The sequence below is a fragment of the Echiichthys vipera genome (genome assembly GCF_963691815.1).
Source record: "Echiichthys vipera genome assembly, chromosome: 10".
NCBI lineage: Eukaryota > Metazoa > Chordata > Actinopteri > Perciformes > Trachinidae > Echiichthys > Echiichthys vipera.
Window position 1 is genome coordinate 25,342,491 of NC_139835.1, and position 22,730 is coordinate 25,365,220.

The 22,730-nt window shown below is 42.4% G+C and overlaps 1 protein-coding gene across 3 annotated transcripts; it reads right to left on the reverse strand.

The window, feature by feature from the left end:
• Positions 1–1,671: 1,671 nt before the first annotated feature.
• Positions 1,672–19,354, reverse strand: ankrd50l (ankyrin repeat domain 50-like). 3 transcript variants are annotated; one of them, XM_083921939.1, is made up of 4 exons: positions 19,315–19,354; positions 13,609–14,357; positions 7,000–7,217; positions 1,672–6,224 (listed from the first exon to the last, which is right to left on the reverse strand). In XM_083921939.1, the coding sequence occupies exons 2-4, from the start codon at positions 14,034–14,036 to the stop codon at positions 2,668–2,670; spliced, it is 4,203 nt and encodes a 1,400-aa protein (XP_083778065.1). In that variant the 5' UTR covers positions 14,037–14,357; positions 19,315–19,354; the 3' UTR covers positions 1,672–2,667. The 3 variants fall into 3 exon arrangements, with proteins under 3 accessions (XP_083778065.1, XP_083778064.1, XP_083778066.1); XM_083921938.1 differs by lacking the exon at positions 19,315–19,354 and adding an exon at positions 14,502–14,628; XM_083921940.1 differs by lacking the exon at positions 19,315–19,354 and having other exon boundaries at positions 7,000–7,212; positions 13,609–13,761.
• Positions 19,355–22,730: the final 3,376 nt, after the last annotated feature.

The window sequence follows — 22,730 nt, forward strand, 5'->3', positions numbered from 1 at the left end:
GTATTATCTAAGTGTTTCCGAGTCTCTGTACACCTATGAGCACATGATGTTTACCTTTGGAAACCGGTTTACCAAGCAGGGCATGTGTTCCTCTTCTCAAATGTGACACCAACACATTTCTAAAAAACAAGTTTGCTCTGTTCCTTCATTAAAGAAAATATGTGGAATGATTTCTACCAGATTAAGGGCAGGCGGAGGGGTTGAAAGCCACTGCGGGTCTTTCCAGCTTGTCCTTATTATAGCAGCTACACAGCTGTCAGCACGAACTGTAACAAGCCTACACGTACAAACATACAGCGCATACGCAGTGCTGTTTCTTTCTTTGTCACCTTGGTGACAGTGCTGACTGTGGAACTAAAAGTACACTGCGCTGGTGCGTACTGTACTGTGTCTTCACTAATGTGTAGTCAAAGCACAGTACTTTCTCCTAGTTGGCCTTCCTGCCACATCAAGCTGACATTTTCCACTACTGAAAACTGAGCTTTTCAAAATGCTCCGCAGAGTGGAACAAATAAGGGCAATAGCTTTCTGAAAACTCTTATGTAGCCTATGGCGCTCATTCTTCAGTCTTCTTCAGACGTGGTTAAGAACTCAGTGTATCAAACGGGAACATTCTGCCTTCAACTCTCTATGAACGCTCATTTGTGCAGTTGTCTGACAACAGAAATAGAAACATATGTCACTGACAACATCCACCTGTATTATGTGTTTGGGTAGAGCCAAGACCCACCACACATCTGCAGTTCCAGCTGTATTCCTTTATCAGTATTCCTGCAAAAACATATATTTATGTGGAGGTTTCAATCCATATTCTATTTTAAAAGCTAAATGGGTATCTTCTACAGTACTGGATAGAAAAATGTAAACTCCTTTAAAAAAAAGAAGAAGAAAAAGTTTTTAAAGATAAACATTTAGCTTTAAATGAGGACCAAGAAACATGATTGTGAAAAACTGATGAAAGAATCCCTGTGAGTAAATGCGTTGAATGACAAGTAGTAAAGAGCACAGCTAGAGGCTTTGAAGAAGGGAGGCGTGGGCTCTCTATACTGAAACACAAAATAATCTGAGAGTTAGAGGTGACAGAGGAGAGATATATCCTGCTGAGAACAAGTAGACTGAGGGAAGAAGTCCTATACATAATTTAATTGTGCTTTAGATCCAAAGTAAATCAGTGAGAAGTTAAATTTGAGCTTCAAAATGGTCGTTTTGAGAAGATCAAGGCACTCATGACAACACTAAAGGTGCAAGAAGAGCCATGCTCGGTGCACTTAGGTCCTATGCAAGTATTAAACAATAAAGCATTTCAGCTACTCGACCTTCATCGGGGCAAATGTCGACAAAAGAGCTTATAATGGCAAGAAAAAGAGCATAAATTAGTTTTCATGAAAGCCCACATGGATATTTCATTTCAGAAATATAACTCCCAAGGTCTTAATACAACAAATAACAAAAAATGGAGGATAAAAACTAGAGCCCTCCTTTTCCCAGTTTCAAAACTGCCCAAAAGACCATGGTTTTATACTCCCATGTGGCCACCATCAGCCCCACTGCCAGACTTTCATCTCTGCGTGATGCTACTACATCAGAGGCTTCTGTGAAACATAGCAGTAAAGTGCATGAAATACAATGTGAGACACACATTCACAAATTATCAGACAGGGAAGAGGACAGTTTTATGGCACAATTTGCCACTTTAATCAATGAATGTAATTAAATATGAATCCAATGCAAAATGATAAAGAACTAGACATTTCTTCTGGCTGCATACAAGTTTGAAAGTAACAATCCTCCCACATCCACACTCAGCTTTTTGGTCCTATTCTCACTTTCCTTTGTGAGAGACACACAGAGTGAGCCAAGCTGATTCAGTACATGTGGCTTTTATAGTTGGTATCATAAACCCTGGGTTAGGCTTTGGTAGGCTTGCTTCTGCGAAGGTTGCTTGGTTGTCTGCAAAAGACCTATGGGGAGTTGCAGGTCAGTTTATAGTAAACTTCAAAGGCTTCAATAAAGATCAAAGCCACGAGCTTGAATCTCTTAAACATGGTTGTTTACAGCTTAAAAAGGGATCATTACGAGCAAAAAATAATTTAAAACATAACTCAACCTAGATAGTTGTGCTCCAAGGTAGGGAGTGTTAAATAAGGTCCAAGCTGAATATGAACATGTTATGCTTTACACTATAAATGAATAAGCATGGCCTTGTCTGTGAGAGCCCTGCTCTACACACAAAACAGGCAACGGAAAGGCAGGAATGTAAGCTTCCATTTCATTCAGTCTGTTCCTCCCCTGGCTTTCTGAAGGAGGGTGGAGAGAGAGGTCGCTTCCTTTCTCTTTCAAACCAAGTGAGTCATTGTACACAGAGAAAACCACCTTCTCTTTGAACTGCAAAAATTTCCCCAGACACAATTGTTTTTTGGTACCACGAAATAACCTGCAAATACCCAGATTATGGCTGCAACTAAGGATTATTTCCATTATCAACTGATCAATTATTTTTTTCAAAACCATTATCAATGCATAATGACATAAAACAAAGAAAAGCTGCACATTTTGGGATGCTGGGACCAAGTAGTATTTGGCAGTTTGCTTCATAAATTACTTTCTTTAAAGGTTTTTGAAGAAGATTTAGCAATAATTCACTTTGGTCACGTACGGGAACACCCGTCACAGGGGTGTCTCTCTCTTGTATAAGGCTGCACTGGTGGGACCCTCAAACTGCAGTTTGATGGCCTGTTTCAGATTTAGCTGCGGGTCTGTGGTTGTCATAGCGACCATAACATCCTCTGGCAAGGCACTACAAGGTGGGTCTGGGCCAAAACTGTAGCAAGTAGGTGACAAAATGTTCTTCTGGGGTGGAGAATCCCAAGCTTCCCCTTTAAGTGGGCTCTGTAGCCTGTATGGGTAGCCCAGAGGAGGACTTTCTCTGTTTTTAGCACCGACTGCAGGGCTATCCTGCCCTGGCATTATCCCAAGGGAAGCCATGACTGAGTGCCATTTACCACCAGCGTAAGTAGTCCTGTCTGTTTTTATTAAGTTTGAGTTTTGTTTGTTCATTTTGTCATGATATTCGAGTCCTGATGACAAGCTTTTCTGAGGCAGTTCACAGTTGTGCACCATGGCAGCGACTGTGCAAACAGTGGTAGGTGGGCTGTCCTTGGGATGCCTCTTGCTGCTTCCATGGAGGCTACCCATGCCTGAGCTCCCTGGTGGGGGGAGGGTGGAGGGACGACTACGACTGCGTGGCAGTGAATGCTGTTGGATCTGTTGAATAAAGCTGAGGCTGTCAGCTGGCACTGTCTGCACTGTGGCCAGCGAGTGGCCGGTAGATGATGTTTGGGAGCTTTGCATGGAGTGGAATCGTTCTGCAGTTGAGCCGGAAGAAGATACTGAGGAGGAGGGGGTAGCAGTTGTGACTACACCTCTATTACTCTCCAAAATGCCTAAAGAGAGGATTTTGTTGGGTTTTGTGGGGGAGACAGTACTAGAGTTGGGCATCAGGCCTATGCATGGCTTGGCTCCATAGCTCTCCAAAAGCCTGACAATGTTAAAGTGCCCATGTTTCCCAGCCACTTTGACTGGACTGCGGCCATATTTATCCATGTGATTGGGATTTGCACCTCTTTCCAGAAGCATTGCAACAATATTTGCATGTCCTTCCTGGGCGGCGATGCTCAGAGCTGTTGCCCTTTGGTGACAAACAAGATCTATATTGACAGCATTGGTTTCGAGGAGACAATGTCCTACTTCAGCATGTCCTGTCCATGCCACTGAATGCATTGGTGGTCTCCCCTCTATATCCTGTGAATTGGGGTTTGCACCATGCTTTAACAGTAGGTTGACCATCTCCACACACCCCTGCCAAGAAGCCACGTGAAGTGCTGTACGGCCCTCAGAGTCTCGGGACTCCAGGGGCACTCCCCCTTTCTCTATGAGAAGTGTAGCCTTTTCAAGGCGATCCTCCAAAACCAGCAGGTAGAGCAGAGGCCTTCCCTCTGCATCCCGGACATCTGTATCAGCCCCTCGCCTCATAAGCAGCTCCGCAACCTCAGCATGGCCCTCCAGGAGGGCGGCACTCAAGGCAGAATGGCCATCGTATGCCCTGTGGTCAATAGGAGAACGTCTGTCCAACAACAGCTTGACAGTGCTCAAATGACCTTCCTGGGCAGCCAGTATAAGAGGGGTGCGTCCTTCAATGTCCATTTCTCCAACACGTGCCATGCTTCCTCGCTCTGTCAAAGCAGCACAAACACCCCGATGGCCTTCACAGGCAGCAGCGTGTAGTGGAGTCCAACCAAGGTCATCCTTGTGGTTCTCGTCCAGGCCTCGGTCCAACAGGGCACGGACAACCTCAATACTGCCTCTTGCTGCTGCTAGGCAGAGTGCCGTCCTGCCTTCACAATCAATGGCATCCACAGCTGCTCCCCAGAAAAGCAGCCGTGACACTGTCTTCATGTGGCCCATTGCTGCAGCTGCTAGCAGAGGTGTAACAGCAGCTGCAGCAGGTATGTTGCCATTAGGGCCGGCAGTTTCATCTACATCAGCACCAGCTTCTAACAGAAGCTCAACTACGTCGTCATGCCCCTCATAGGCAGCAAGAAGCAAGGGTGTCATTCCATCATGGTCTCTGTGTCCTGGATCTGCTCCACGCTCCAGTAACAGACTTGCTACCTCACCATAACCTTTGACCCCTGCTGCAGTAGGGACACAGAGGGCAGCGACTGACAAAGCAGTGCGTCCATCTCCATCAGCCAAGTTAACTTCAGCATTGTGGTCCAGCAATATCTCTACAGCTTCATGATGTCCCATATAGGCAGCAGCAATAAGTGGCGTGCGACCCTTGCTGTCAGCTTTACCAACTTGTGCCCCATAGTCCAACAGGGTGAGGACAATTTCTTCATGCCCCCCCCAGGCAGCAGCTCTGAGAGCAGTCCGGCCCTCAGTGTCACATCCATCCACTTCTGCTCCTGCATCCAGCAGAAGTCGGACAGCCTCGCTGTGTCCTCCCCAAGCTGCAGAGCGCAGTGCTGTCCAGCCTTCGTTGTCGACATGCTCCATCATCTGCACTGCAGTTTCCTGCTTCTGCCTCTTGGCCCATTCCAGGAGCACAGACAACACTTTAACATGACCCTGCCTGGACGCCAAAGTCAGTGGTGTTTGACCCTGATGATCACTGACCAGTGGATCAGATCCATGTGTCAGGAGAAGTTCGACTACATTTGCAGAACCCTCGTGGGCTGCACTGGCAAGCAAGGTCTGTCCATCTGTAGAACCAGGCTGGTTTGCAGACATCTCACTGCCGAGCAGCTTCTTTACACACACTTCTTTTTCAAATGCCTGTCGTAAAATAGTTTCCTCTTCACCCACACGATGCAGTCCAACCCTTGGGTCTGCATCTGAAAAATAGGTTGCAGAAACAAGCCCACTCTTAATTAACAGTTGAAGGACTTCTTGACTGACTAGAGCAGAAGGCTGGGTAACGGATGTGGTGAGGGTACTAGTGCCGCTAGGAGTAAGAGCAGGCACACTGGCCCATAGCATCCATAGTGCCAAGAATGAGGGGTTATCTTTATGGTGACCTGAGCAAACTAAATGTGTGGCGAGCTGGCAAGTGTCCTCTATGTCCAAGTGGGGCCCTTGCAAAGTCAAAGCCATGGCAAGCATGCTGTGACCCTCTGTTCTGCTACAGAGGTACTTCTGTGTGCAATACTTAACATCCGTTAGCCACTCAGCAAAGCTTGCATGAAAAAGAAGTTTGGTGCCCCCAGGTCCATCAATCAGGAGAGGTGCGAGGGTTCGGAGCTTATTCTGGAAGTCCTGGAGGCTGAGCAACATGTCGTGTGTCCAGGCTGCTGTGAACAGCTGCTGGGGCGTGAGGGGCCTTGGGGCAGCCAAGAGGACATTGAGGAGAGGCCTGACATAGACAAAAAGCCCCCGGGGGAACAGTCTCTGGCATAACCACAGGTAGAGGCCATTCAGAGTCCCAGGGATGTCCCGGATCTCCCGAAGACCCACCACTGCACCTGCCACACCATCCAGCACCCGCTCCAGGAAGAGAAAGCAGCCACCGCTCTTAATATGCAGTAGATTCAGCATGTCAGCTGTGTCAGGGGTGAGCTGACGGCGAAGTGTTGCATCTACATCCAGCCGGCAGAGGATGTACTGCTGCACGTCACGTACTGGCGGGGGCTTGCGCAGATCATCCAGACAGAGCCTACGAAAACCTACAACACAAAGAGAGATAGTGCAGGTTTTGTTAATGGACTGCATTTATATAGTGCTTTTCTACCTGTACGGAAAAAAGTGCTTTACAATGTTGCCTCTCATTCACCCATTCAAACACAATTATACAACAATGATCACTGAGCAGCCATGAAAGGTGCTGACCTAGCCATCGAGAACAACTTTGGGTTGAGTACCTTGCTCAAGGACAGAAACAACAAACCTTGTTATTACAGGAGAACCTGTTCTACCTCCTGAACTATCCGTTTTTTTTAATCCCGAATAAAGTTTTGTATATTGGTCTGGTATATATTTGAGTCCTACATTATGTTTTTTTGTTTTTCTCTGGTCTCTAAACAAGAGTTACAGTCAAAGATCATTTTTGCTGTAGTTTTACAAACACATCCTATTAAAGCCATTGATGTACATCTTTTGATCTACATCCACTATTTTTGACTTAGCAGATATTTGTATTTCCAATTTGTAATTGGCAGTTACTCAACCATTGGAAGCACGGTTAATGTGGATGTTAGGGTCACTTGTAATAATAATTTTGCTTTACAGCAGAGGGTCATCATTAAGGAGATTAAAACAAAGTGTGGATATCATGATTAGGGGGTGCATGGACAACTTGCTACTACATGTCTCATAAAATCCCAACTCTGCAGTAGAAATAAAATGTTTAAAAAGCATCCACCAAACGCATGCCTGAGGTAGTACATGTTTCAGTCTGGCCCCACTGACTCAGATTCATGATGAGTCATTCTTTCTTCACACCTGAGAACATCTTGCACACAGCCTTGTTGTGGCGGCGGACTGAGCAGACCAGCAGCAGCCAGCCGGGCAGCAGGTGTTGATTGCCAGCCAAGAGCTGTGCAATGGAGCTGCTCTTCCCACCTCCTTCATTTTCCCCATGCCCTACGTCCAGAGAGTCCACCAACACCATGAGAGTCTTGGCGGGAGGAGGAAGGTCTAACAGGGGTCCCAACACTGCTCTAAGGACATGTGAGAGAAAGACAGACACACAAAGAAAAAGAGATTACATTTAAGAAGGCCGTGTAAATCATGCAGGAGTCGTGGGCAGATGAGGCAGTGAAGTAACAGTCGGAGCATTTTTCTTTATACTGACTGCAGTGTACATCTCATTTTAGAAACAGTCTTACCATACCCCTCATGCTTTTAAACATATTCAATTCAAAACAGAGTAAATAAGCAGCATGGCATGTCAACAGGCAACCAAAGCAAAACACTTCTATCAGCGACATAACAGGCAGTGTGACTCATCATATTTGGTACCCTCTTCTTAACTGAGAAAACTGTGTAACATTGAGACAATATTTACCTAAAACCATTAACACTGACATAGATGATTGACTGTGATTGGCAATTAAAAAGGTCCAATATATATTCTGTCCAGGGATTTAACACTGGAATATGATGTGAAACAGTGAAAGAAAGCAAAACCAAAATCGTAGTGTAACTTTCCTTTAAAGTCATACAGTCAGCACCCACACCCCGCTGTGATCTGATGGTGACTCAGGTTAATGGAACTTCTGAAATGTCCTGCTCCGCCCTGGGCACGTGCACGCACACGCACACATACTTTTTAAAGGCCGACATAATGAAAAAAAACGTTTCGGCTTAAAAATTGTATTTAGTATGATTTCATGTGACAAATAAATAAATGGATTGATTGATTGTTCCCCATAGGATAAATCATAATTCATTTAGTGACACCCTCACTTTTCCTGTAACGCCACCATGAGGTCAAAACGTGCTCAATAACGTGGTTTACGACCGAATACATGGACTATTCCCATCACATGGACTATTCCCATCACTTCCCAGCACTTTGTCTTTAGTGCCAATAAGTTAATATCAGTGTAACGTCGAACATGCTAAACTGAGATAGGGAACAAGCTAAACATTATACCTGTTTCACATCAGCATGTTAGTATTCTCACTGTTAGCATGTAAGCATTTAGCTGAAAGCAAAACTCGTCCCTTCGTACAGACTCTAAGAGCAATATTAGGCATGGCTCTTGGCTTTTAGACGTTTGAGTTCCTAGTATAACGTCCACCTTGCTTGCTACTGGGAAAATTTTATGGTTGGATAAAATGTTTTCCCCCCAATAGTGTTCAATGTCTGACAATGTCTGATATGCTGTTTTTTTATAACTGCATAAAAATGTTGTCATTAATCAAACAACAGATACACAATATTGTACCTACAGAGACATACTGAAAAAATTAGAAACCACATTTAATATCCTGAATAACTTTTTACCAGGTCTGGTTTAACTCTGTGTTGTGCTTAGGAGAGGTTTGTAAAGAATTACACATGCAGACAGCCGTCCTGTTTCAAAGGTGGAAAACAGTGATTAACCTGGTATGAATGGGTCACACCGAGGCTAAACTCAAGTCAATTATCCCGCAACAAACACAGGGTGTAGGTTTGTGTGTGTGCTGTCATTAGTGCTAATGTCTATATTTAGGAATGACCAGAAGGTCCAGTCACCAAACGGGTTTTTTAAACCCTTATTTCATGAAAAAACCTAAAGAAATAAACAACTTAAAATCATTGTGTCTTTCTGGTGCCTGATAAGAGAAAATCAAGCAGTGTTTACAATCTTGTAAAAGTAGAAAAAGCTTCTACCAGGAAGGAAATAGCTCCGGAAGTGTTTTTTAAAACACAGAGAAGAGATCATTTACGTGTAAAGTGAGTCGTCAGGGCAGAGATGCATGAAATGTTCTGTTTACTCTGGAGAGCAGAGAAGCTTGGTGAATTAATCGAACACAGGCCCCGTGAAGTTGCATTAGTAACTAAAAGCAGGGTCATTAACTGAAGGTGTTGAGGTCGACTACAAAGCGTCAGTCTCAGGATTAACATATGCGTAGGGAGTGCAGTGTAAAATTTCAACATCACAGAAATCCATCCATAATAATTAGACTTTCGCAAATGATGCATGCAACAAATCTGCAATATTTCAACTACTTTCAGGAAAAAGCATTAGCTCTTCCATTAAACTGTCCGTAATTCCCACATTTGTCTTCACATAATGGACATTTTAACTAGCCCTTGCATTTATCGGGGGCGTGACAAGTAAAGTAGTTTAGGGTTTACCCCAGGAAATTATTCAGCATTAAGTCGCCCACATCCTGTGTTTAGTCAGAGAGGCTCACATCTACTTCTTCTTAACTGGCAAGATATTTACAGACCAATCCTTGACGTGTGTGAATCATCTCATTACATTAAGAAATTGCCTTCCACGGTAGCCTTGACTTTGATCATTGAGCATATCCTGCAATTAAAAGTAGATTCAAACCCTGCCCTGGGGTTGATGCGGGTTAAGCTTATCACACCTCTGTTTGCCTTAGTCATCTGATTAAAGTGACACTCCCTCACCGGGCACACGTTCAGGTCTGCGGAGGAGGATGTGTAATGGACCTTTTATTGCCGCTTTCCGCTCCATTCAGCCCACATAGTCCCGGACGCAGGTCTGTGGGTGACCTTTGACCCTGCGCTTCAATTCAACTTGTCGAGGTTAGAGTGTGCCAGTGAAACCATTATTCCTCAGAGCCAAACACGGGATTCCACTACATCACTTCACCGGCTTTCTGACCCGCTCACAGACTACAATCAGATGTGACCTCTTGGGCCATCAGGTGGTGGTTTTCTTACAACAAACCGCCCGATGGGTTACGGTTATTTAGTGGCTGGTGTTTTCTTTTTTTATTCTTTCTTTTCTTGTTACTGTTATTGCAGCCTTTTCTTGTATCATGGCTACTTTTCTGCACGTTACATGTCGCTGCATGTATTTGATTATGAAACATGTTCACTTGTAATGAAATGTACGGTATAATACTACACATAATAACATTGTGTTTCTTTAACACTGAGCTGAGTTCAGCAGCAAAGATCAGTTAGAAGACTGGGCTTTGGTTTCACAGTCAGGGACGACCCAGTTAGCTGAAATACTCCTTTTGCAACTGTTGTGCATGTCTTTTATTACATCGTTATTTAAGCTTTACTTGACGAGGAGAGCCTCATTCAGACAAAAGAGAAATATATTTTTCCAAAAGTGCCCCGGGCAAAATATGAGACAATAACAATGTGCTACAGACTACTGATATATTTAAACAAAACAAAAAAAAAGGTTAAAAGAAAATATCTCAAGTTCAGAATTGAACATTACTCCAACAGCAGTCTGTGGTTTGAACACAGAGTGGGCCAGCCACAGGGTAATACGATATCAGTAGATATGAGACGTTGCCATGAATTCAAAAACTAACTGTTAAGCAAAATAAAGGAATATATAATGTGTATATTTAAATATTAAAGAAAATTTGGTAACTGTGGTGTGAAGATTTCCCTTGATTTTATTACAAAAGTGAGCTTAAGAACATTACAACACGCAGCGCCTTTTCGTCCGGTTTCCACCTGTTGGTCATATAAAGTCAGCAGCGGTCTCCACGGACGGAGCTCGTAATCAGCAGTGTTCTTGTATGTAAAGCATGACCAATGACTGAGCGACCTGTTCGTCCATGTGATTCACGTGTTTACTCCTCTTGCAGTGTTGACATGTAAGTGAGTACGTTTAACAAAATAGAATTTGAACATACTTTTACTTATACTTTTCAAAGTTACTTTCTGCTACATCATACGTTATATTAACGTACCCAAATCACAGGTGTTATATTAACACACACACCCACCCCCCCCCCCCCTTTTTTTTTTTTCACTGGACACTTTAACTTGCACACTACCACCTGCACTGGTCATACAAATACACTCACTTATATTTCATGTATATAATTCAATGCTATATGTTTAGTTTGCTTGTGTTCATGTTTATATTTATGTAGGCACTGGCAAATCAAGTCAAATTCCTTGTAATGAAAATTGCCTGGCAATAAACCTGATTCTGATTCTGGTTCTGATTTCAGAGGGAAATATACTTTAATGAATCAGAAGAAGTAACAATGGATTGTTTTTTCCCTGAGTCTAGTAAAACGAACCTAAAACTGTCAAACGTTAACACATCCAGTTGTTTTTGCAGCTATGATACACAGAAGGAGACCAACTTTTGGACTTCAAATCTAATTGTTGAAAAGTTTCAGGCAGCGCCACATAAAAGTTTAGCGCTTTGAGTTAATGACCTGCTGACTACAGCCGGCTGCGCTCTGGTCCCAGGCATACGTCCCATCTATGCCTTTTTACTGCTAATTCAAGCCCATGTTTCAACAGTTTGTCAACGGCTGTTCTCGCATGACAATGTTTCGCCCGCAGCCACTTTCTCTCGCAAGAGCTCCAAACACAAACAACGTCTGGCTGTGAGCCAGTCAGAGGGGAATGAGGAATCCAGCTCCAGTACTTAACACCAGAGGTAAGCAAACACGGGAGGAGTGTAAAAGGGCTCCGACTCATCGCAGAGCAAACACACCGGGAGAGAGTGAAAACGTCCCCGGAGAGGAGGGTGACCTCGCTGACTGGTGCAGACGGTCACTGGGGTACTGGAGGCATTTTTCACCTCTTTGGTTTTTTTTTTTCTCCCTCTCTGAAAGGAAGTTGTGTCGTAAATAACACTGTAGCATTCATTCACACTAGAGGCCCATTGTGTGCGCTGTGAATGGGCTGCATTATGAGAGGAGAAATAAATGTAAGACGAAGAAGAATGGCTGCTGCCCTCTTTTTTCCTGCGACTGTAATGGTCTCTCTCGTCGCTTCAGCGATGGCCGCATGCTTTTACCATCTACAGGCTTTCACACTGGTTTTGTGTGTTGACGGTCTAAACACCTGCAGAGAATCACCTCTGTTCATACAAGAATAGGGGAAGCCTCAGCGCTTTCCTGGATCTTTTTCCCACAACCTGAGCAGAGCTGCTGCTGCTGCTGTGTTTGACACCCAGTCACTCATTATTCTGTGCTGAGTGGGGAGCTTTTCATAAGTGGATGTTTTATTACAGTGCTGACATTGCAGCAAAGGCAGATAATCCAATATCATTGTGTCCACTTGCAGTGGAATCAGAATCCTATGTTATCATTTTACATGATGAGTGAGCCAGGCCGACTTATAAACTGTCAGTATCAGTTTCTCTTTTGGTTGTTGTTGTTGTTGTTTTCATTTTCTGGATGAAAATAGTGATATCACAATATGAGATATCAAGATTATTATCAGAGGAAATGTCACGGTTTTGCAGTTTTCACAATTATTAAATCAGGGAATTGTCATTTATTATTTGACACTTTGGAAGGAAAGAGACACACAAGCAATATTTTGGTCCCATAAGTCACGTCAGCCTACTTTATATTAAAAACAGAGGGTTCAGCACAAACTCATAGAGCTGGAGTTACATCCAGTATATATTCCTGCAAGACTCAGAGAGTAAACAGTAACATGTCAACTGCTCCTTGCCAAGTTTGAGCTGTTTTGGTCCAGCTAAGTAACACAGCATCTTTACCCTGACTTGGGCATGAAGTGGTGAATGATTATCTCAAAGATGTTGAACCCTTTGCAGTCCCTTTTAGACAACATGCTTTGCAAATTGGATATTCATCTGCTACACAACTACCTACTTATTTTGCAGATATCCAAAATGCTCCCAGGCTGCTGGTTTAATGTGCTTTTTTGGGAAAATATATGAGGCTGGAATGTCAGTTACCGCTGACATTTTTACAGCTCTTCTTTTCAACGCTTCAGGTTAGTAGCAAGTCACACACACACACACACACACGCACACACACACACACGCATGCTTCGTTATCACAGGGGTAACAATACAGGAATCAGGACGCTGTAGATATCATAGCTTCTACAATTCTTACGTTATGAAACCAGTTATGCCATATTGGTTAATTTGGATATCCCCAATTGATCATGGAAAAGTATTCTTATTGTGATACCGATTTTAACCAGCCCTACTCAGAACTATAGATTTAGCTCTAATGACCGGGGTCCTCACGTCTCAAATGACTACCAACGTTGAATGTTTTTGGTCACGACAATCTAATGTTGAAGCTGACCACTGACAAAACAAAAGGAACTTGCGGCACAGGTTTTCACAGTGTTGTTTTCACCAATAAAACACTTATTTCTGCTTTTGTCATGCGTCTTTAACAGCAGAGTCGTTTTCATCAACAATAATCACCATCTTCAGAATGTGTCGAGCTGGGAATGAGCCACGCTCTTGAACATGCACACACACGCCGAGCACGGGACAGGTTTCAGGCTTGTTACCTTTGGTTAACTTTTCTCTCCCTCTCATTTGACAACCTTGTAATTTCCCTCAAATCTGCTTCAATAAAGAATAACCCTCTTCAGATCAAGCGTGAGGGTCCCTCTTTAACATTTTTAAAGTTAAAATGTGAAAAAAATGTGATACACACCTCTTGAAGGTGTCATCAGGGTCTCTTTGACAGGTGAGGGGCTCCAGAGAAGCGGATACAGACGGGCTGTTGAGGATCTCTTCGTACCCAGGAGAGAGGAGAGGCGAGGCCCTCAGCTGCTCCACCAGGCCCAGGACGAACCTCCACAGCACCGTACTCCGCTGGTCCTCCCTCTGGCAGAAGTGGGAGGCCAGGCAGCGTGGAGCCAACCCGACTGCCAGCCCTGCCTTCGAGGTGGGCCATACCACCTCAGTGCACAGGGCAGTCTTGCCGGCGCCGGGGCCCCCCATCACCAGCAGCCCTGGCGGTTGCCCCGGCACGGAGCGGGTGTCCAGGCAGCGCCGCAGCTTGTCCAGGGCCCATTCCCGGCAGTAAAAACGCCGGCCCTGGAGCAAGCTGGAGCTGCTGCCAAATCCACTGCTGCTCATTTGTTCCCGGGGGTTCGACTTCCAGGCGACAACTCACTGCTCTGAACTCCAGGTCCCATGCTCCTTCAGCAATTCTACTCTCTGGGTAATTCCTCACACTCAATCTTCCTGAAAGTGTTGCATCAGGTGATTATTATCAGTGGCTGTCCTTCCCCTGCAGGTCTCGAGGTGCACGGCTGACGAGAACAGGAGTCAAGAGTTAAGTAAAGTCAGCTAATGGTTCACTTCACTTCATCTTCTTTACACTGCACAGTTTGAAATGACAGAGTGTAGAAGAGGATCCATGGTTACCACCGCGTGCTTCTCCTGGAGATCGTGGAGCTGGAGAGGAAATCAGAAAGAGGGGGAAAGAAATGAGTCAAGAGAGGAACTGGCAGCAAGATTTTCACAGACGTGACACAGTATCTCACCCTTACTGTCACAGAGTCGTCCTCCATATTCCAACCACAGCTACAGTGTTCCTACCTCTCAGTTTCCGTCCCGCTTCTCTAACAATTTCATTCATCGATCCCAAACTGCAGCTATAGCATGAAATTCCCTTTTCCTTTCTCACGCTCTTCACAGCCCTCGGTTAATACCTCACGCCTCCCTCTCTCCATCCATCTGTCTCTCATGTGCACCGGTTTTTCCTGTTTGGTTATTTTGTCTCCTCCCTCCCTTGGTGTTTCTGGCATGTCAAGACATGCACAGGAGAGCGGAGGGAGAGCAGAGGGAGGGAGAGAGAGAGAGAGAGAGAGAGAGGGGAGGAGAGAGGGAGGAGAGAGGGAGGACTCATGTGGTTGTAACATGGACTGAACGGCTCTAAGCGATTCAACAGTTGACAGGTGGGAGGGGTTACCTGGGGTCAAGGTTCAGTCACAGGGCAATATCACACCTCCAGCTTTAGATGTAGGTGATTTATCCATGAAGCCATATCATGCCGTTGAAGTTTTGTTTGATGAAAATTACTTTTTAATTTTTCTGAAGAGCTGTTGTCATCAGAGCAGAGCATGTCAAGTCTAGAGCTGTAACAATAAATCAACAAGGACTTCATTGGATAATCAATCAATCATTCCTCAAACGGAAGGTTTTATGGGTTTTCCTTTATTTTATATCACTGTAAACAAGCGGTTTTTTAATTTTTTTTAACATTATCTTAGACTTTTAAAAAAGTGAGCCTTTTTTTATAATTTTACTAAAAACCATAAATCAAAGATATAATCAACGGATGAATCAATGAGCTAAGACATATTAACATCAGCTTTATTTAAAAAAATATATATATAATATTTTACATTTTTACATACATGCATTATTTTAAATTAAGTGTTTTTGTTTAAATGTTTACATACCTCATCTACTTCATTTATTGTCATTATTATTATTAATAATGAATTATATAAGATGAAATCCTTGTTTTTTTGCCATGTTATGTTTAAAAAAAAAGTCTAAAATGTTTCTCAATTTTCCTTCTTACTATTAAAGATTCAGAGTTTTTTTTAAACTGATAAAAATCTAACCATACCATTTTAATCCCATCGCACCATTTTGTGTTTAAAGCAAATGTAACACGGCAGCTGAACTCAATTATACTGAGACATCTGAGGACTTACAGTAGAGTTTACAGTTACTGTAAATTTTTAAAAAATGCTTTCAAGAAATTACAGTAATTATGTTATTCTCTGGTCTCACAAGACGCCACGTTTTACCCCACTGTATAATCAGCTGTGAGCAATTGCCACCATGTGTTCATTTTAACACACAGCGTGTCCATCAACAGCACGCATCCACAGACTTCATGTTAGCACTTGATGAGGTGGATGGAAAAAAAGCTGTAGAAGGCGCTTGGTCTTCTGATTTAAAAAAAAGATAAAAAAAACCTTTAAGGAACCCAGACGAGGAATGTCAAAGGCTCCTCTGTCAAAGTTAACATGGTGATGAGAGTGCTTTGCCTTTCAAGTCGATGACTAATCAGTCACCGGCTACGCTAAACTGAATCTGTCCAATTACTGAGGAAAAGAAGCTTCAGTGGTGAGCATCTGCAACATGAAACCCCGGCGAGAGACAGTGTGATTCAGAGAGCCGATATCCTCTAATGGATGGATGACACATGTACACTTACAACAGTCCCATATATGGAAAATGAAGATGTGTGTTGTCTCAGCACGACACTTAAGACTAACACCGAGCAGTGAAGTTGTCTACATTCTTTTCATTGCTTGCGGTATTTACAAAGCCCTCCATACCTTGCGTGCAGCCTGTGAAGAGGCTGGTGCAGCAAAGCCTGGAGCATCGTCTTTATAGCGCTTCACAGACACGCTGTCTATGCAGAAGTCAAACAAGTCACTTTAATTTATACAGCCAACGCAGGCCCTGAACCCACATTTGGAGGCATTACTTATTTGACTATATTTATATTAACTATATGACACCGTTCCGTGTTCCTTACAGCGCACGTGTCTGGATTCATTCAGAAAAATAAATGACATTTAAATAATTAAAGAGTCAAATGTTCAGTGGTGACTTGTTTTGACTTCTGCAGGCGACTGTGTGTCCGTTTCCATTTCAGTCTAACTTCAGATGGAATTCATTTTGAATGCAATGATGTAGCCTACTTTCATTCTGCCCCCCCGCCGTCATGGCAATACTTTCCCTGTCTGACCCAGATTTTCTCAGGGCACATGCACACACACCACACATTAAAAAGCCCATAAGGAAACCTGGTAAAGGCCAGGCTATGCTAAGAAATATCCTTTCTCCGGGAGACACCTAGATGGAGAAATGGTCCCTCCAACCTTCTACCCCAATTACGGAAACGGTATTTGTCGTTGACATGACGTTTAAGAAAATAGCTTAGGGAAAGCCGACTGTTACATAATTTACTGTAACGCTCTGAATCAAGTTACTGTAGGCAAACAGTGAAGACTGTACAGATTGACATAAAGTGTAAACTCTACATAAAGATGGGACAGCTCCACAAACGTGAAGCTAAAGCATCTCAATAACTACTTGGTTGCTGGCTGCAGTATAAAAGTCATAAATCCCAACCCTTTCATGTTAGCAGACGGGACTATTGGGAGATCCCCCCCCCCCCCCCCCCCCCAAGACAGATTCTGTCATTTTAGGTAGTTTTTATTCTGCAGATGCATGTTCATTTTTCTCGTACGTTTGGTTTTAATCACTTATTTGGTGCTGTAAAATCAGTGAGGCAGGTTTTTGGGTAGGACACTGTAACTACTGCGCAGACTCTGGCACATGGATAGGAACTGGATCCAGCGTTCAGTGCGGAGCCCGGTTCATTTCTATTAAAGTTCAGTGGCGCATGAACCCCAAAAAGTTTAACTGCCGCATCTAAAAATACCCATAGAGCAGGCACTTTTCAACCAAGAGCTAATTGATACCACTCTCGTGTCTGTGCAATACATCTGAAGCTAGCTAGCTTTGATCTGTGCAGATGTAACAAAATGCACCTACCAGCACCTCTAAAGCTTGCTAACTAACACTTTAACAGAGATTTTAACTGTTTTGTTCCACAACATAAACATATGTCCGTAAATAACCCACTTGTGAATTTTGAAGCTGTATGGGTGTTAAATAAGGCGGTTGCTGACAAGTGGCCAAATTAGATTTTAAACGTCATCATGCCGCTAGTCGTTGGTGTTAGCTTTTTACTTTGAGGGATCGCATTTACGCTACAAAAATCATTAAAGTGGTGTTTATTTTTGAAGATTATCTTGCTGAACAAAATGTGTATCTTAAACTTTATTATTTTTCTGTAATAATCCAAAATCCAATGGCTTTTTGTCAAGGGAACAGGGCGATGCTAACGTCCAGGTCGGCCGGGGCCATTAACCTAGCTTGTTAACTGGTCCCAGTGTAGCTGTTTCCCCCTCCTTCCAGTCTTTATGCTAAGGCTGTAGCTTTATATTCAAAAGGAAGTTTGACATTTTGGGAAAACGCTTAGACGATAAGATCAACACTGCTCTTGTGTCTGTCACTTTAACCTTGGACCTAGAGAGAGAGGGGAGTTAGCCTAGCTTAGCATGGAGACTGGAAGCAGGCGTAGCCTAAACAGCTAACCAGTTCTGTCCAAAGCTAAAAATAATTTTCCACCATGAAGCAGCTCTCAGGCTCACTAATTAAACACACTATCACATTTGTTTACCTTCTATTAACAAACAGAAATGTTAAAGTCAAACAATGAAGTTGCCCAGCAACCAGCGGATACATTACAGCCCCAAATACCCATAAAAAGCACAAGTGAGAAGTGAATTCCTACAATTTTTCCTGCCTCACTTTTGTATTCATGTCCACATTTTTTTGTAAATAAAAAAATTAAAAAAAACATATTTTAAACAGTGTTTCCTTTCTCATTTTTTGTATTTATCTCCACGTGATCTTTTTGTAAATAAATAAATAAATTAAATAAACAGATTTTTTTGGTTCATAAATAAATAAACAAACAGGTTTAATTATATTTTTCCTGCCTCTCTTTTGTATTTATCTCTATATTTTTTTGGTACATAAATAAATAAACAAACAGATTTTATTTTATTTTTCCTGTCTCACTTTTGAATTTACCTCTACATGATTTGTTTTAGTAAATAAATAAATAAATACACAGGTTTTTATTTTATTTTTCACGTTTGTATTTAACTCCACCTGATTTAAACAGTTTTTGTTCCTGCCTCACTTTTGTATTTACCTCTACATTATATATTATTATTCACTAAAACAAATCAATAAACATGTTTTATTTTATTTTTCACTTTTGTATTTAACTCCACCTGATTTTTGGGGGTTGTACATAAATAAATAAATAAACAAACAGATTTTAAACACCTCTGCTCCTGCCTCACTTTTGTATTGAACTCCACCGGACTTTGAACCACACTGACTCGGTGCTTTTCAACATCAATGATCTTCTTAATATGCGCCTGAAGATGCGTTCACTGTCACGTTAGGCTGCAGCCAATCAGCTCCCTGACTGCGGGCACATTAGTCTCGCTTTCAGGCTCCACAGGTGATCCGCTGCGGGGCTGTCAAACCTCCTCCACCTGCCTGCTTTCACACCAACAACGCGAGAACACCCCTGCAGGCTGATGAAACCACAGTCTAACATGTTTTCATGTATCAGGCTGCAGGGGTCGACGCCATTGTAAACAAAAACACAAAGCGCTGCCCCCAAACTGGCTACTTTGTCACTTTGTCCCATAAAAAAAGTCTGTAATCCCGTTTAATCCCCACTAAAAACAAACAAACCGTGAGTGAGCTTCAAATCCAGCAGATGTGATCTTACCTGACTCTCACCATCTCCGTCCGTCTCCAAACGCACCCTCCACCGGATTTTAATCACGTGGAGGATGTCGACTCCCACAACCCCCCCCGCACCAGCCGTCACTTCAGAAAAACAGGTGAAGTTATGGTGGTTTCTGGTGTGAGATGTGCTGCAGCCTGGGATTCAAACACTGTCGTTCTCTCCCGGTCCGTGTCTCAGGGGGGCTGCTCTCTCTCTCTCTCTGCTTCCGTGCACACTCTCCAAAGGATGTTCGAGAGGAAGGAGAAAAAAGAAAAAGCCTGTGACAAGGACATCCTCTGCAGGGCTGGTTTCACACACACACACACACACACACACACACACACCAGACTGTTGGTCTTGGTTTGACTGGAACAGTACGGAAGCCCACTGGTGTCAGAGAAAGTCATAATTAGATGGCATGTCATGGTGAATCAAAGATGACGGAAACTTGAGTTAATGTAAAACGTGTAATAAGACTTTATAGGTTAAACTTGTGAGATACACAAAGGCAAACTTTCAAAAAGATAATTAAGTTAAAGGGAAATTCCTGCGTAAAATCATCCCAGGGTCTTTTTTCGGCAAATATACTCATCAAATAAACAGTGGAGACACTTTTTCTCAGTGTAACAACTATTAATGGAGACAGTAATTAATGTAATGTAATGTGGCTAACACTGATTAGCTTGGGGCAGCAGGGAAAACGCATTAAAACGTCTTTTTTAACCACTAATACTGCTCAAAATGACACCAAACCTCTTCAGCAGCATGAGAGGAGTCCCTACACAGAAAAGGAAGCACCAACAACGTAGTTATTGAACCCAGAGTTCATTAAAAGAGTGTTTTAAAGACTTACCTTCTGGCCCCTGTACCAGCTCCTCTCATAGTAAAGTCCATTCAAAGTCAATCCCAAAGGAAGGAGCCCATTGGTGCTTTGTTTTCTGTGTAGGGACTCTTCTCATGCTGCTGCAGAGGTTTGCTGTTAATTTGAGCAGTATTAGTGGTTAAAAAAGACGTTTTAACGCCTTCACTGTTATGCCCCGAGCTAATCACTGTTAGCCACGTCCAGCTGTTAGCGACTCTACCGGATTTCTCCGTTAATAGTTGTTACGCGAAAACGATTTCCTCGATGGCTTATTTGATGAGTGTATTTGCCAAAAAAGAACCTTGGAAATTTCACTTTAATGTAATAAGCTAATTCAAAACATTTAAATTCATGATTCTGTTAAATACTCTCTTAAATGTTTGTCTTAAAAAGTCAGTGTTTGTATCTAATTCCTCTTTTTCCATGTAAATAGCTTGTATATTCTTGTATTCTGGTATTCTTGTACCTATTTTAAATTGTTTTTAATGAACCAAAAGCAGTAGCACTTTCATTGTATGCAATACAATGCTAATAAAGGCTATTCTATTATATTGTGATTTTTACTTTGTTTAAAAAAAATTGTGATTTAGTATCTGATAATTCTGACTTCATTATATTATATTTAGTATGCCTCGATCAGAATTTTAAGATTGTACCCTCCACATTTTGAAATTGCATCTCAAAATGTTGTTTTACAAAGTTTATTTCACCTTACTGAGTCAAAATTGTTGCTGTAAATGAAAAAATAATTCATATAATAACTTTCAAGTCATAATATTGACTTAGCACTTTAAAATTTGATATACAATCTGTAATTTAGTTTCATAATCGTAGTAATAATTTTCCTTAATTGTAAACAGTTTTACCCCAAAAGGTTTGGCCATTTGGACATAAACCACAAACAAAACTATAAACAAAAGCCAGACTTTACATTTTAGTAAAAGGACAACAAAATTAACAGTGAAACAGGTGTAGTTCATCAACTTTTCATCACTTTACAGTCACAAAAAAGCAAATTCAAAGTGCAAAACAAATGTAAACTGAGACACGGTCAGTTGCCGCTATAGTTCTGATACCTGCTGCCCAGAAAAGTAGTAGAATTCCTTTATTAGTCGGGCAACTGGGAAATTCAATTTTCACTCTATTATTGTTATTCATGTTACACACACACAGGCCCCAAATACACACACATGCACAAACAGGACCTATATACATGCAACTAATGAAACGATGTCAGAGCGAGGGGGCTGCCAATGGATCAGCGCCCCGAGCAGATGGGGGTACGGTGCCTTGCTAAACAGCACCTTGGCAGTGCCCAGGAGATGAACTGGCACCTCTCCAGCCGCCAGTCCACGCTCCATTCATGGTCCACACAGGGACTCGAACCGGCGACCGGTTCTCAGCCAAGTCACCTATGGACTGAGCTACTGCCGTAAATTGTGTCCCTTTTTGTCCCCGGTTGGAAATGTGTGAGCATTCCTTCACTCTTTACTGATTTTTCCCCAGTGAGACGTCCTGATGTCTTGCTAATGTTGCCGTAGAATTCACAGCTGACTTAGAGACATGATGTTGTTTTTGTCCAAACCACATAAACACTGCTTCGGACCCTACGTTACAAACTGTCCCACGATCACAACTGAACTCACAGTGGAACGAGAAATGACCTTTTCACCCTGTTGGCTAATTATCCACATTCTAACATGCTCTGATAGACCAATACACACAAAAAGATCTTCTTTTACACGACCACTCTGATACATCTAACATAAGGGTCTGTCCCTGAAGTGTATTTGATATGATGTCATCAATGCATCTCATCTGTGCAAAGTTACATAAAGAGAGAGAGAGACACCAAAGACACACACCACAGGAAATGTGCAGATTTATTTGTTTTCTGACCCTCTGGTTGCTGCTGTTTCACTTCAGAACGGCCCTGACAAACTCTCAAATAAACATTTTTTAATTACTTTTTATCAATGATAGACTTTTTCTCCAACGTGGAGTGATTCTACTATATTTACAAGGGTGACCTCTACTGGATATTTGTGGAAATGACAGATTTTGTCAAAACTGTTCAGCTGAAGATGAATCAAAATCACAATACCTGTTGTTGTTTTTTGTTTGTTTGTTTTTTTGGATTTTAATACAAAGTTTGGAAAATACTTTATTGTGCAAAACTATTTTGGTCCAGCACAGACATCATTCAAATAGTTGTGGTGGTCTCTTGCACACATACATTTTTTCTTTTTGCAATTCTAAACTATATATTAATGCATGATATAGAAAAAACAACAACTGTATTTCTTGTATAACTTGAAAATTCACTGTATGAAAATTATTTGAATTGACAAAAAATAATTTTAAAAATTAGCAGTGTTCGGTCAGAAACAGTCAATAAAAACAAAAAACAAAACAAAATAAAAGGTCTCAGACATTCTACCAGAAATACCTTCATTCATTCATCTTCAACCGCTTGTCCCTGTCGGGGTCGCGGGGGGCTGGAGCCGATCCCAGCTGACATTGGAAGTAAGGCGGGGTACACCCTGGACAGGAC